We start from the raw sequence: 14,592 nt of genomic DNA, 5'->3' as shown, positions 1-14,592 counted from the left end.
TTATTTTTATTATTACTATTATTTAGTATTATTATTTTTATTATTATTTAGTTTTAATTACTATTATTTTTATTATTATTAATAATAATAATAATATTCTGTTTAGTATTATTTTTATTATTATTATTATTATTTATGCCTTGCTTATATAGTGCTATCATATTCCGCAGTGCTTTACATAGATTATCATCACTGTCCGCAGAGGTTATGGTCTATGCCTTGACCCCTTCCCGACCTTTGACGCCACGTAGGCGTCATGAAAACCCGTGCCAATCCGACCCATGATGCCTATGTGGCGTCATGGAAAGATCGCATCCCTGCAGATCGGGTGAAAGGGTTAACTCCATTTTCACCCGATCTGCAGAGACAGGGGGAATGGTACTTCAGCCCAGGGGGGGTGGCTTCACCCCCCCCCCCCCCCCGTTGCTACGATCGCTCTGATTGGCTGTTGAAAGTGAAACAGCCAATCAGAGCAATTTGTAATATTTCACCTATGAAAATGGTGAAATATTACAATCCAGCCATGGCCGATGCTGCAATAGCATCTGCCATGGCTGGAGACCCCGATCTGACCCCCACCCCCCACCCCACCGATCGCCCCCCCACCCGTCCTTTCTGCCCCGATCTCCTGTCCGCTCCCCTCCTCCCTCCTGTCCGCTCCCCCGGTCCTCTTGTCCGCTCCCCCGGTCCTCCGATCCCCCCCCCCCGTGTTCCGATCCCACCCCCCCATACTTGCCTAGCTTCGATGTCCCTCCCGGTGTCCGGCCGTCTTCTCCATGGGTGCCGCCATCTTGGAAAATGGCGGGCGCATGCGCAGTGCGCCCGCCGAATCTGCCAGCCGATTCATTACAAGTACATTTTGATCGCTGTGGTAGGTTCTATCACAGCGATCAAAATAAAAAAATAATAAATAAACCCCCCCCTTTATCACCCCCATAGGTAGGGACAATAATAAAATAAAGAAAGTATTTTTCTTTTTCCACTAGGGTTAGGGTTAGAACTAGGGTTAGAACTAGGGGTAGGGTTAGGGTTACGTGTAGGGTTAGGGGTAGGGTTATGGCATGTGCACACAGAGCGAATCAGCAGCGGATCCGCAGCGGATCGGCCGCGGATCCGCAGCGGATCCGCAGCGGATTGGCCGCGGATCCGCAGCGGATTGGCCGCTGCAAATTCGAAGCAGTTTTCCATCAGGTTTACAGTACCATGTACACCTAAGGAAAACCAAATCCGCTGTGCCCATGGTGCGGAAAATTCCGTGCAGAAACGCTGCGTTGTATTTTCCGCAGCATGTCAATTCTTTGTGAGGATTCCGCAGCGTTTTATACCTGTTCCTCAATAGGAATCCGCAGGTGAAATCCGCACAAAAAAACACTGGAAATCTGCTGTAAATCCGCAGGTAAAACGCAGTGCCTTTTACCTGCAGATTTTTCAAAAATCGTGCGGAAAAATCTCACACGAATCCGCAACGTGGGCACATACCCTTAGAGTTAGGGTTGGAATTAGGGCTAGGGTTTGAAATAGGGTTAAGATTAGGCTTGTGGTTAGGGTTACGGATAGGGTTAGGGGTGTGTTGGGGTTACAGTTGTGGTTAGGGTTGGGATTAGGGTTACGGTTGGGATTAGGGTTAGGATTAGGGTTAGGGTTGGAATTAGGGTTACGGGTGTGTTGCGGTTAGGGTTGTGGTTAGGGGTGTGTTGGGGTTAGGGTTGTGATTAGGGTTATGGCTACAGTTGGGATTAGGATTAGGGGTGTGTTGGGGTTAGTGTTGAAGTTAGAATTGAGGGGTTTCCACTGTTTAGGCACATCAGGGGTCTCCAAACGCAACATGGCGCCACCATTGATTCCAGCCAATCTTGCGTTCAAAAAGTCAAATGGTGCTCCCGCCCTTCCAAGCCCCGATGTGCGCCCAAACAGTGGTTTACCCCCACATTTGGGGTACCAGCGTACTCAGGACAAACTGGGCAACAACTGTTGGGGTCCAATTTCTCCTGTTACCCTTGCAAAAATAAAAAATTACTTGCTAAAACATAATTTTTGAGGAAAGAACAATTATTTTTTATTTTCACGGCTCTGCGTTATAAACTTCTGTGAAGCACTTGGGGGTTGAAAGTGCTCACCACACATCTAGATAAGTTCCTTCGGGGGTCTAGTTTCCAAAATGGGGTCACTTGTGGGGTGTTTCTACTGTTTAGGCACATCAGGGGCTCTGCAAACGTAACATGATGCCCGCAGACCATTCCATCAAAGTCTGCATTTCAAATGTCACTACTTCCCTTCCGAGCCCTGACGTGTGCCCAAACAGTGGTTTACCCCCACATATGGGGTATCAGCGTACTCAGGAGAAACTGGACAACAACTTTTGGGGTCCAACTTCTCCTGTTACTCTTGCAAAAATAAAAAATTCTGGGCTAAAAAAATATTTTTGAGGAAAGGAAACACATTTATTATTTTCACGGCTCTGCGTTATAAACTTCTGTGAAGCACTTGGGGGTTCAAAGTGCTCACCACACATCTAGATAAGTTCCCTTGGGGGTCTAGTTTCCAAAATGGAGTCACTTGTGGGGAGTTCCTACTGTTTAGGCACATCAGGGGCTCTGCAAACGCAACCTGATGCCCGCAGAGCATTCCATCAAAGTCTGCATTTCAAAACGTCACTACTTCCCTTCCGAACCCCGACGTGTGCCAAAACAGTGGTTTACCCCCACATATGGGGTATCAGCGTACTCAGGAGAAACTGGACAACAACTTTTGGGGTCCAATTTCTCCTGTTACTCTTGCAAAAATAAAAAAATTCTGGGCTAAAAAAATATTTTTGAGGAAAGGAAACACATTTTTTATTTTCACGGCTCTGCGTTATAAACTTCTGTGAAGCACTTGGGGGTTCAAAGTGCTCACTACACATCTAGATAAGTTCCCTTGGGGGTCTAGTTTCCAAAATGGAGTCAATTGGGGGGAGTTCCTACTGTTTAGGCACATCAGGGGCTCTGCAAACGCAACCTGACGCCCGCAGAGCATTCCATCAAAGTCTGCATTTCAAAACGTCACTACTTCCCTTCCGAACCCCGACGTGTGCCAAAACAGTGGTTTACCCCCACATATGGGGTATCAGCATACTCAGGAGAAACTGGACAACAACATTTGGGGTCCAATTTCTCCTGTTACCCTTGGGAAAATAAAAAATTGTGGGCTAAAAAATCATTTTTGAGAAAAGAAAAATTATTTTTTATTTTCATGGCTCTGCGTTATAAACTTCTGTGAAGCACTTGGGGGTTCAAAGTGCTCACCACACATCTAGATTAGTTCCTTGGGAGGACTAGTTTCCAAAATGGGGTCACTTGTGCGGGAGCTCCAATGTTTAGGCACACAGGGGCTCTCCAAACGCGACATGGTGTCCGCTAATGATTGGAGCTAATTTTCCATTCAAAAAGCCAAATGGCGTGCCTTCCCTTCCGAGCCTTGCCGTGCGCCCAAACAGTGGTTTACCCCCACATATGGGGTATCATCGTACTCAGGACAAACTGGACAACAACATTTGGGGTCCAATTTCTCCTATTACCCTTGGGAAAATAAAAAATTCTGGGTTAAAAATCATTTTTGAGGAAAGAAAAATTATTTTTTTATTTTCACGGCTCTGCGTTATAAACTTCTGTGAAGCACCTGGGGGTTATAAGTGCTCACTATGCATCTAGATAAGTTCCTTGGGGGGTCTAGTTTCCAAAATGGGGTCACTTGTAGGGGAGCTCCAATGTTTAGGCACACAGGGGCTCTCCAAACGCGACATGGTGTCCGCTAACGATTGGAGCTAATTTTCCATTCAAAAAGTCAAATGGCACGCCTCCCCTTCCGAGCCTTGTTGTGCACCCAAACAGTGGTTTACCCCCACATATGAGGTATCGGTGTACTCAGGAGAAATTGCCCAACAAATTTTAGGATCCATTTTATCCTGTTGCACATGTGAAAATGAAAGAATTGAGGCTAAAAGAAATTTTGTGTGAAAAAAAAGTACTTTTTCATTTTTGCGGATCAATTTGTGAAGCACCTGGGGGTTTAAAGTGCTCACTATGCCTCTAGATGAGTTCCTTGGGGGGTCTAGTTTCCAAAATGGGGTCACTTGTGGAGGAGCTCCAATGTTTAGGCACACAGGGGCTTTCCAAACGCGACATGGTGTCCGCTAACGATGGAGATAATTTTTCATTCAAAAAGTCAAATGGCGCTCCTTCCCTTCCGAGCCTTACCATGTGCCCAAACAGTGGTTTACCCCCACATGTGAGGTATTGGTGTACTCAGGAGAAATTGCCCAACAAAATTTAGGATCCATTTTATCCTGTTGCCCATGTGAAAATGAAAAAATTGAGGCTAAAATAATTTTTTTGTGAAAAAAAAGTACTTTTTCATTTTTACGGATCAATTTGTGAAGCACCTGGGGGTTTAAAGTGCTCACTATGCTTCTAGATAAGTTCCTTGGGGGGTCTAGTTTCCAAAATGTGGTCACTTGTGGGGGAGCTCCAATGTTTAGGTCCACGTGGGCTCTCCAAACGCGACATGGTGTCCGCTAAAGATTGGAGCCAATTTTTCATTCAAAAAGTCAAATGGCGCTCCTTCCCTTCCGAGCCCTGCCGTGCGCCCAAACAGTGGTTTACCCCCACATATGAGGTATCAGCGTACTCGGGACAAATTGGACAACAACGTCCCTGGTCCAGGTTCTCCTTTTACCCTTGGGAAAATAAAAAAAGTGTTGCTAAAAGATCATTTTTGTGACTAAAAAGTTAAATGTTCATTTTTTCCTTCCATGTTGCTTCTGCTGCTGTGAAACACCTGAAGGGTTAATAAACTTCTTGAATGTGGTTTTGAGCACCTTGAGGGGTGCAGTTTTTAGAATGGTGTCACTTTTGGGTATTTTCAGCCATATAGAACCCTCAAAATGACTTCAAATGTGAGGTGGTCCCTAAAAAAAATGGTTTTGTAAATTTTGTTGTAAGAAATCACTGGTCAAATTTTAACCCTTATAACTTCCTAGCAAAAAAAAAATTGTTTCCAAAATTGTGCTGATGTAAAGTAGACATGTGGGAAACGTTATTTATTAACTATTTTGTGTCACATAACTCTCTGGTTTAACAGAATAAAAATTCAAAATGTGAAAATTGCGAAATTTTCAAATTTTTTGCCAAATTTCTGTTTTTTTCACAAATAAACTCAGAAATTATCGACCTAAATTTACCACTAACATGAAGCCCAATATGTCACGAAAAAACAATCTCAGAATCGCTAGGATCCGTTGAAGCGTTCCTGAGTTATTACCTCATAAAGGGACACTGGTCAGAATTGCAAAAAACGGCAAGGTCATTAAGGCCAAAATAGGCTGGGTCATGAAGGGGTTAATAGTCTGATGCTGGTAGTTTTACAGGTAATTTCTTTTTTGCCTTGTACTTTGTCCCTAGGGATGTCTTTTCAAGATTTGTAATTATTGTGTGTCTAATTTTAATGGAATTGATTGAAAGTAAATTTTTCTTGTTTCCCACTTGCTGTGATTTGAAACTTTAGGTTCTATATTATTACCCATTTGCTTCACTACAATCCACGGGCTGCTTCATAAGGGTCTGATCACTGTCTGTAATGCCTGGATTGAATTTATGAGCCTATGAGGTTGTAAGTTCAGATCCAAAGACCCGCAGTCACTCTGGTTATTGTGTTCTGTCCATTGACTGTGAAAAATGCCCGTCTGAACCCAGCCTGAAGGTGCATACAGATGGACAAGCTGAGCAGCACTACTTTACTGCTCGACGGGGCAGAAAGATCATTAAAGCGAATCTGTCACCAGCATAATATAGGAAGAGACCCTGATTCCAGTGATCATCGTTTTATCAGAACAAGATTATCACTGGAGGTCTATTTGGTCTGCTGCTATGTAGTCCAACCAAGCTTACAACATTGATCGGCAGCTTTCTGCCTATGCACAGTGTACAAAGAAAGCTGCCAATCACAGGTGTGTGTGGGTTACACACATCTCAGCATTCAGAGAACTTTTAATCAAACTGCAGCAACCAGCAAAGTATCTGGAATCAGGGTCTCAGCCCTTGCATCATGCTGCTCTCAGATGGAGTAACATAAACCTGATGACTTATTCCCTGTAATACAATCAATGTGTGACATACCACATCTGGTTATAACGGGGCGAGGTGCTGTCGACACCTTAAAATTATTTTTTGTGTAGGTTTACATTGGCCGATAAATGGGACCGCACCTTCTTACAAACGCCGTTTACAGATTCTTGTCTTAGAGTATCTAAAGGCAACAATCCTGATAAGAATGTGTCTGCCAGACATCTTTGGTGGCAGCTTATTACTAGAGAATAAAAGGATCGTCGGTCCATAATTGGAAATGTCGGATTCCCCAACAATCATCAGTCTGGAGGACTCTACTGTGTGTGGAGCAGTCAGGAGAGAGCTGTGGGCCAAGTTCAGCCGACTGCTATCCCATTTATATGGCGACTCATAAAAAAAAAAAAATTTATAGTCAATGAATGAAGGTACATTTTTTTTACATTTACTAATGGCCAGATACCCCTTGCGCAGATTTTAGCCCCTCGCTAATGATTCAGAAGCTCCATGTCTGCTGTGGTTCTGGGGCAGAGAACCAGTCCATGACACTGGAGACGTGCAGGTTATCACCCCTTCTTCACCAGTGAAAAATGTTTGTGAGTGTAGATGGTTGGCATGTCCCCCATGGTGTTTGGGTTCTGTCTGGTGCCTTTTGTAGTGACGTCCAAGGATTAGACATCTTAGAAAATTGTCTTCACAGCATTAAACTACAGTAGATAAGCGTATTGTTTTATTACATGTGGAATTCTGATATTTCCTAATCTCTCCATAGACCAACGGTTCAAGAAGATGGCGGTGACGTCTTGTACAGAGGCTTTCAGGATGGTGTTGTCCAGCTGAAGCTCCAGGGCTCCTGCACCAGCTGCCCGAGCTCCATTATCACACTGAAGAGTGGCATCCAGAATATGCTGCAGTTCTATATCCCAGAGGTGGAGGGCGTGGAGCAGGTACACCAACTATTCTGGAATCGTGTGTGGGGATACTGACCATGGCGAATATAGGGATGCATCAATGCTTCCAGTGAGGTCCGCAAGCAGATTCTTCTATTGAACACTCATTTTGCCTTGTGAAAATAGTGTTTCATGAGATGAATGGAATCTGCAATCATTTGTTCTGTTGGTGATCAGTGTCTGATTTCTGGAGGTCCCACCTATCACGAAAATGGGGGTCCCTTTTCTATTATTCAAAAGGTAGTGCAGGCCTCTGTGGTGGGATCCCCGGCTATCAGACAAGTATCAGCGAGCGGTTCTATGGATAGGTAATGGCTTGTGATTTTTGGACAGCCCTTTAAAGGGGTTATTCCAGAGAGGTGCGGCCTTTAGTCCGAATATACACTTACTGGGGGGTTGCTGTGGTGGTGGAACAGGGTTGAAGCTGGAGGCGGCAGAAGTGTTGCGATGCTGCGGGCCCAGTGTCGTCGGTGAGTTGCATCATTGGTTTCCTGGCAGCCATTTTCCTGAGGCTGTGGGCTTCGGAGAAATGGCCGCCAGAGGCCGTGCGTGCACATATTGAGATCTTGCTGAAGGGAACCTGCTCCATGCAACACACTCTGCTCTGCCTCCCGCAGCATTGCACACTGGTATACCCCCTCCTCCCACCCAGGACCCGCAGTGTTGCCCCACTTTTGCCACTGCTGGCTTCCTGAGGAAGGGAGTATGCCTCTTGTGACCACGCTCCACTGCCTCCAGCCCCCAGGTAAGATACCTTAAATTCGGACTATAAGATGGACCTTCATCTTATAAAAATCTCACATTTTAAAAATTGCAAATAAGGAAAACGGGCTGATGAAAATGGTGGAGGCCCACAAAGTAGGAGAAGGCTATAAGGGCATAGCAAATCGATTCCAAGTTGCCCTTGCCTCAGTTTGAAATGTAATTAAGGAATGGCAGTTAAAGGGAACTTTTCACCAGGTTTGATTGATATGAGATACAGCCTCTACCTTTCAGGCCTGATATACAGCCTTTTATAATGCTGCATCATCTGATCCCAACTCGACTTGCAAGACAAGAAAGACCTTTTATTATGCTCACCTGGGGGCGGTCCAGTCTGAGGGGTGTCACTGGTCTTGGTCAATCGCTTCCATTCTTCTTTCGATGCCACCCTCCTTGGTTCGTGTGGATGATGCATCCCTACGTCATCCACACAGTCTCCCCAGCATTGCGCTCCTGCGCAGACATATTTCTCTGCCCTGACTAGGGCAGAGTAAAACACTGCAGTCTGCATATGTTGGGGCTCTTGGACCTTTCCCGGCACCTGCACACTAGTAGTATGCTGACGCAGGAGCACAATGCTGGGAAGACTGTGTGGATGACGTAGGGACGCGTCATCCATACAAAGTAAGAAGGAGGACAGCATAGAAAGAAGAAGGGAGGCTCCAGACCAAGACCAGGTGAGTATAATGTAAGGTCTTTTTCTGGTCTTGCAGGTCAGGTTGGGGGCATATATATGGCATTATAGACACCTGGTAACAGGTTTTCTTTAGCATGAACAGTAGAGGTCAAGATAGACCTTCAGAAAGATTTAGCAGACTCTGGAGTTGTGGTCCATTGTTCTGCTGTACACAAACACCTTCATAATGTGCCCTACATGGAAGAGTCATCAGAAGAAAACCTCTCCCCCCGTCCTCACCATAAAATTCAGCATCAGAAATATGCAAAAGAATATCTAAACAAGCCTGATGCATTTTGGAAATAAGTCCTGTGCACCAATGAGATTAAAATAGAACTCTTTGGTCACAATGATCAAAGGTTTGTGTGGAGAAAAAAGAGCACAGAATTTCAGGAAAATAACATCTCGACAACCATTATGCATGGGGGAAGAGCAATTATGCTTAGGGGTTGTGTTGCAGCTAATGGTATGGGGAACATTTCAAGGATAGAGGGAAGAATGGATTAAATATAATTTCAACAAATCTTTGATGCAAACATAACACCATGTGTAAAAAAAGCTGAAGTTGAAAAGAGGATGACTTTTACAAATGGATAATGATCCTAAACATATGTCAAAATCCACAATACACTACCACAAAAGGCACAAGCTGAAGGTTTTACAATGGGCCCTCACAGTCCCCTGATCTGAACAGCATTGTGTGGCTAGACCTCAAATTAGCATTGCATGCTAGATGACCCAGGAATCTCTGAGAACTGGAAGCATTTTCCTAGGAAGAATGGATGAAAATCCCTCAAACAAGAATTGACTCTTGGTTGGCTACAAAAAATGTTTACAAGTTGTGATACTTGCAAAAGGGGGTGCTACTAGATATTAACCATGCAGGGTTTCCAAACTTTTGGATCGGCCCAGTTTCCTTTTTGTAATTTTTAAAATGTAAAAGAAGAAAGTATTTGTTTTTCCTAAAATACAAAGGAAATGTGTCATCTTTAACTTCAGGCCATTTACAGATCATTTCATCTTTAACTTCCTTAACTGTTCACAATAACAGTAATTTTGACCTGCCGCTCTTTCCCATTGGAAAAAATAAAGTTGGATCCAAAATGGCAGACTTCAAAATGGCCGCCATGGTCACCACCCATCTTGAAAAGTTTTCCCCCTCCCATATACTAATGTGCCACAGACAGGTAGTTGATATCACCAAACATTCCCTTTTTATTTAGGTGTATCCATATAAATGGCCCACCCTGTATAATGTGAGAAAACAAAATAAATATATATATTTTTTAAATTAATCTGTAGACACACAAACTCCGGTATATATGACACATGCACACATCATTAGATTATTTGTGGGCACATTTGCCCCCATCTCCGGATAATTTCCATTCCAGCTATTCATGGGTGAGACCGAAGTAACCAATCCAAGGTGCGGCCACATGAGGCTGGGCTACGCAAATAGTTGAGCACTTCTATGCAAGTGGATGGGGATTACAGAAACCACGGGGCTGGCTGTGTCCCACTGCTGTCTGCCGCGCTATCGGCGTGATGTCAGCACTGCAGCCAGTAGCGGAAACTGGGAGCTGCGGCAGAGTCTGTGCCCCGGACCTCGGGACCATCTGCCCTGGACCTCGGGACCATCTGCCCCACCAGCTCAGCTATTCATGGCTGGTTCTGTAGCTTCCATTCATTCTACAGAAGTTCGCCTCCCACCCTGTGCGTTTTTGGGGAATATCTCTTTAGTCCATGTGTTACAGGTCACATAGTGGCCTCTAGATGGCGGCGTTGCAGTTGTACCTTGCTGGATTATGTGGCGGACACTACTATCTGTAATTTTGTTTTTTTAATCCATGAATTCTGACAGAGTGATCACAGAATACTTGTGCAGCAGGTCAGCAGATAACGTGTTGCCCCTTCAATAAAGGCCTCAGGTGCTCAGTATTTGATAGATCCATAAATCACCAGTTTTTTCACTTGTGCAGCGTTATGCACAGAATGTATTCTTCACGTCAGTTCCCAAGAAATCTCACCATTTTACATACACCTTTGAAATCTCACCTGGGGCGGTCACCTTTTTGAGACCGTGGTCAGATTGTGAATGTTATGACATTATGTTCTAGTTCTTCATTGTGTCTATTTTCATATAGCCTCCAAATATTTTAGTGCAGAGAAAAATTGACATTTTCTGCACAGTTTGCGCCAACTTTTGGAGTAAACAGCCACAAAAAGTTGGGAGCAATAATTTTAGAAGGCCATCGGGATTTGTTTTTTCTTTGACCACATAACCAGAAATAAGGTAAATAAACTTCCTAGTTGACTTTTAATGAACATGTAATTATTTATAAGCGTCATCACGGCTGGAGTTGCCACAGGTAAAGAATGCAACACTTCTGTCAGTGTGTACCCGCATTATCACAATAGTCTGCACATTAAAGGGATACTCTTGGGAGAGTAAACAGCACGGTGGCTCAGTGGTTAGCACTGCAGCCTTGCAGCGCTGGAGTCCTGGGTTCAAATCCCTTCAAGTACAACATCTGCAAGGAGTTTGTGTGTTCTCCCCGTGTTTGTGTGGGTTTCCTCCAGGTTCTCCGGTTTCCTCCCACATTCCAAAGACATACTGATAGGGAATTTAGACTGTGAGCCCCATCAGGGACAGTGATGATAATGTGTGCAAAATGTAAAGCGCTGCAGAATATCTTAGCGCTATATAAAATTGGATTATTGTTATTGTACTGTTCCTGCACTCACACTATAAAGTGCAGATTTATGGTCTTTATAATTCTTGTAATTCAGCGTGACAGAAGCTGCTCCTCACTGCTCCCCCCTCCTGTCTAGTGTGCAGCTCCCGCCTGTAAGAAGCAGCCATTCTGAGAACAGGGGGTGTGGCCTGCTGCCTGCATTAGACAGCTGGTTGCTGCTGCTAAAAGCCAGAAGCAAACCGTGCCCCTTTTTCTCGAACTGTAGAAAGGGAGCCATTATCAGGGAGCCATTATCAGGGAGCTTGTGTGACAACAGCTGCTCCTCATTGCTCACCCCTCTGTTTGGTTCGTTACGTTACATCAATGTGCAGCTCCATGCTATTATCAGCCAGTCTCATGATAATAGCGTTTTCTCTGTAGCGAACAAGGGGCATGGCAATGCCCCCATTCTCAGGCTGGCTGTTATGGGGGGGGGGGGGGTAGCTGCACACTGGTGTGTGATGTATTGACCCTGATGGGAGGAAGGAGCAGTGAGGAGCAGCTGCTGTCACACTGAATTACAAGGGTTATAAAAATCATAAAACGCCACTGGGCATCTCATCGTTATAGTGGTATGAGGGCAGGGACAGTGCAATAATGTTTTATCTCCCCGGAGTGCCCCATTAACACTATTGTGTGCGATCTGTCTGTGCTTTAACTCTGTAGCGTGAGGTCTGTCTGCGAGCATTGCCAGTATACTTTGTGGCCTATCTGTGAGCACTATTGTGTGAGGTCTGTCTCCGTGTAGTGCCACCATAGCATGCGGTCTGTCTGCGCGCACTGCCACTATAGCATGCGGTATACCCACTGGTAAAAACTTGGTTCTGGACCGTTGATATCTCCTTTTTAATGAACCATTAGACACACTGTAATACATGCATCAGCAGCTAATTAATGACTTCACTTCTTTTTTTAGGTGACTGATGACGATGATGAAGTCGTTGGACAAGAACCCACTTCTTCTTGAACTTCCTGATAATGGAGACTCTTGTGACGCTGCTGATGCACCTCGTTCTTATTCCCATTATTGCCTCTGATATACACTGTGTCTCCAGTAGTCAATCGGAGCTCATGTTTTATTTGCACAGTGCAGTTTAGGAAATGAATGCTGGGCTCTGGTTGGTTGGAACCCAGCGCATTTTGATGTCCTAGATGCTGACTGGATCTTTTAGAGAAGCACATTTATATTCTTCATGCCCTGTTAGTGTTATGCTGAATTATTTATCAGTTTAAGCGTTAAATAAAATATACAGTCATTCACATTACATTACTTGTCGTACAGACTCAGGTCAGTCTCGTCATTGCCGTCATATACACTGGACACGTCGGTCACTGATGCACAACTGGTGTTTAATTTAAGGATGCTTGGAAAAAAAACAAAAAGCTATTGTGACATATTTGAAATACAATCCTAAATGTATTGTCTGATATCCTCAGGATATGCTGTAAAGATTGTAGGATCCTTGACTATTGGGAAAATGAGACTTGGGTGGTCACTGTTACTCAGTTTCCAGCTGCCGCATTATCTGAACACTTCTACACAAAGAAGTGGCCACGCAGTCTGCTTTATTGTAGTGTATGATAGTATGATTATGACTCTTAGGCTACTTTCACACTAGTCCGTCGGTACGGGCCGTCGTAAACCGTCGGCCCGACGTACCGACGGACAGTGTGTTAATGTAGCACAACGTGGGCAGCGGATGCAGTTTTACAAACCATCTGCTGCCCATTGTGAGTTCCAGGGAGGAGGGGGCGAAAAATGGCGGACACGACGCACAAAAAAAGTTACATGGAACGTTTTTTTGTGCCGACGGTCCGCCAAAACATGACGCATCTGTCGCACGACGGATGCGACGTGTGGCAATGCGTCGCTAATGCAAGTGTATGGAGAAAAAACGCATCCTGCGGGCAACTTTGCAGGATGCGTTTTTTTTCTCCAAAACGACGCATTGCGACGTGCGTTACACAACGCTAGTGTGAAAGTAGCCTAAGGCTTTGTTCTCATGTGGCTGCAATGTGTTTGGGATTTTATCAATACGTGTGTTTTTGCATTTTTTTTACTTTGTTGCAGCTACACATCTTAATATACACTTACCTTGTCTTCACATCCTGTTCGATCCAGATGTGTCCGGATACCAGAATTCCAAGCGGCGGAAGCTCACCAACCGCCATATTGAGACACCCAAGTGATGGGTGTCTCAATATGGAAACTGCTGGTGGTACCAACCTCTTGCGTGGTACCACCAGCCGAACACTATCGCAACACACATACATATACACACACACAGTGTATGCGCCATACGCAGCCTGTTGCACGGTGCCACCAGCGGAACACCATCGTGAACACGCCGCCGCTGGGATCAGCCGAATGATTCACTGACCGCCGCCATCTTTGTACAGGAGGAACGCATGTGAAGTTTTAATGTGACCACCACTATCTGTCTGCACAAAGATGGCGGCGTTCTGAATTCCTCGCAGGCACAGTGAATTATTCGGCTGATCCCGGCAGCAGATGCGAGACGTGCCTACAGGCAGAGGAAGCCGGTCACATTAAAGGGGTTTTCCCATGAACGAAAGTTCATTTTAAAAATTGTCTGTGTCTGACCGTGTACGGAGCATACCACATCTCCTGGGCAGGGGAGGAAGTACAATATAATACTGACATTACAGCAGGGGATCACAGAGGATTCATTGTGTCAGGTAAAATATTTCAATGACTGTTTTCAAACAATATTTTAACTCACAAAATGTATCCTCTGTGATCTCCTGCTATAATGTCAGTATTGTCTTTTGCTTCCTCCCCTGCACAGGAGATGTGGTATGTTCTGTACACGGTCAGACACAGACAATATTTAAAATGAACTTTTGTTCGTGGGAAAACCCTTTTAAAGATCAAATATCAACACCAACATGGCTCCTCCTAAAAAGTACGCCAATAACCATGAACGGAAAGCAGCAAAGTCACAACGTCGAAGACCACAATGGGCAAATGAGACTCTTGAAGAGCAACAGCATCACTGGGACAAAAACAATGCATATAAGCGTAGGCGTCAAGCACATGAGTCCCCTGATGCAAAAGTCATTAGATTATCACAGGATGCCATTAGGCAACAACAGCGCCGTCTTAACAGCAATACCATGCTCACAAGATGACCCATTGGAACCAGCACACCACACCGCCGAGTCTACAACTTCAAAGCGTATGAGGTTAACTAAGAAGTCATTTTCCCAACGCAAGCTACTTCAGGAGCAATGTCCATTGGCCACAGCAAGAAGACTGTCACATGAAGCAGAAGCACACCGTCTACAGCGACCAGCTGAAACACAAAGCCAGAGAGAAGTGCGACTACAACAGCTATGACAAATCA

At 44.7% G+C, this 14,592-nt stretch overlaps 1 protein-coding gene across 3 annotated transcripts in view; it reads left to right on the top strand.

Moving 5' to 3' along the window:
* NFU1 (NFU1 iron-sulfur cluster scaffold) overlaps positions 1-12,489 on the top strand; it is a 98,292-nt gene extending 85,803 nt beyond the window's left edge. For all 3 annotated transcript variants that reach the window (XM_077263053.1, XM_077263052.1, XM_077263051.1), the window contains 2 exons: positions 6,871-7,045; positions 12,141-12,489. In XM_077263053.1, coding sequence (XP_077119168.1) covers positions 6,871-7,045; positions 12,141-12,191 — 226 coding nt within the window. In that variant the 3' untranslated portion in view covers positions 12,192-12,489. The remainder of the gene's footprint in view (positions 1-6,870; positions 7,046-12,140) is intronic.
* Positions 12,490-14,592: the final 2,103 nt, after the last annotated feature.

The sequence above is a fragment of the Ranitomeya variabilis genome, chromosome 5, assembly GCF_051348905.1.
Source record: "Ranitomeya variabilis isolate aRanVar5 chromosome 5, aRanVar5.hap1, whole genome shotgun sequence".
NCBI lineage: Eukaryota > Metazoa > Chordata > Amphibia > Anura > Dendrobatidae > Ranitomeya > Ranitomeya variabilis.
Note: the sequence above shows the minus strand (reverse complement) of the source record. Positions and strands in the feature narration are given on the sequence as shown.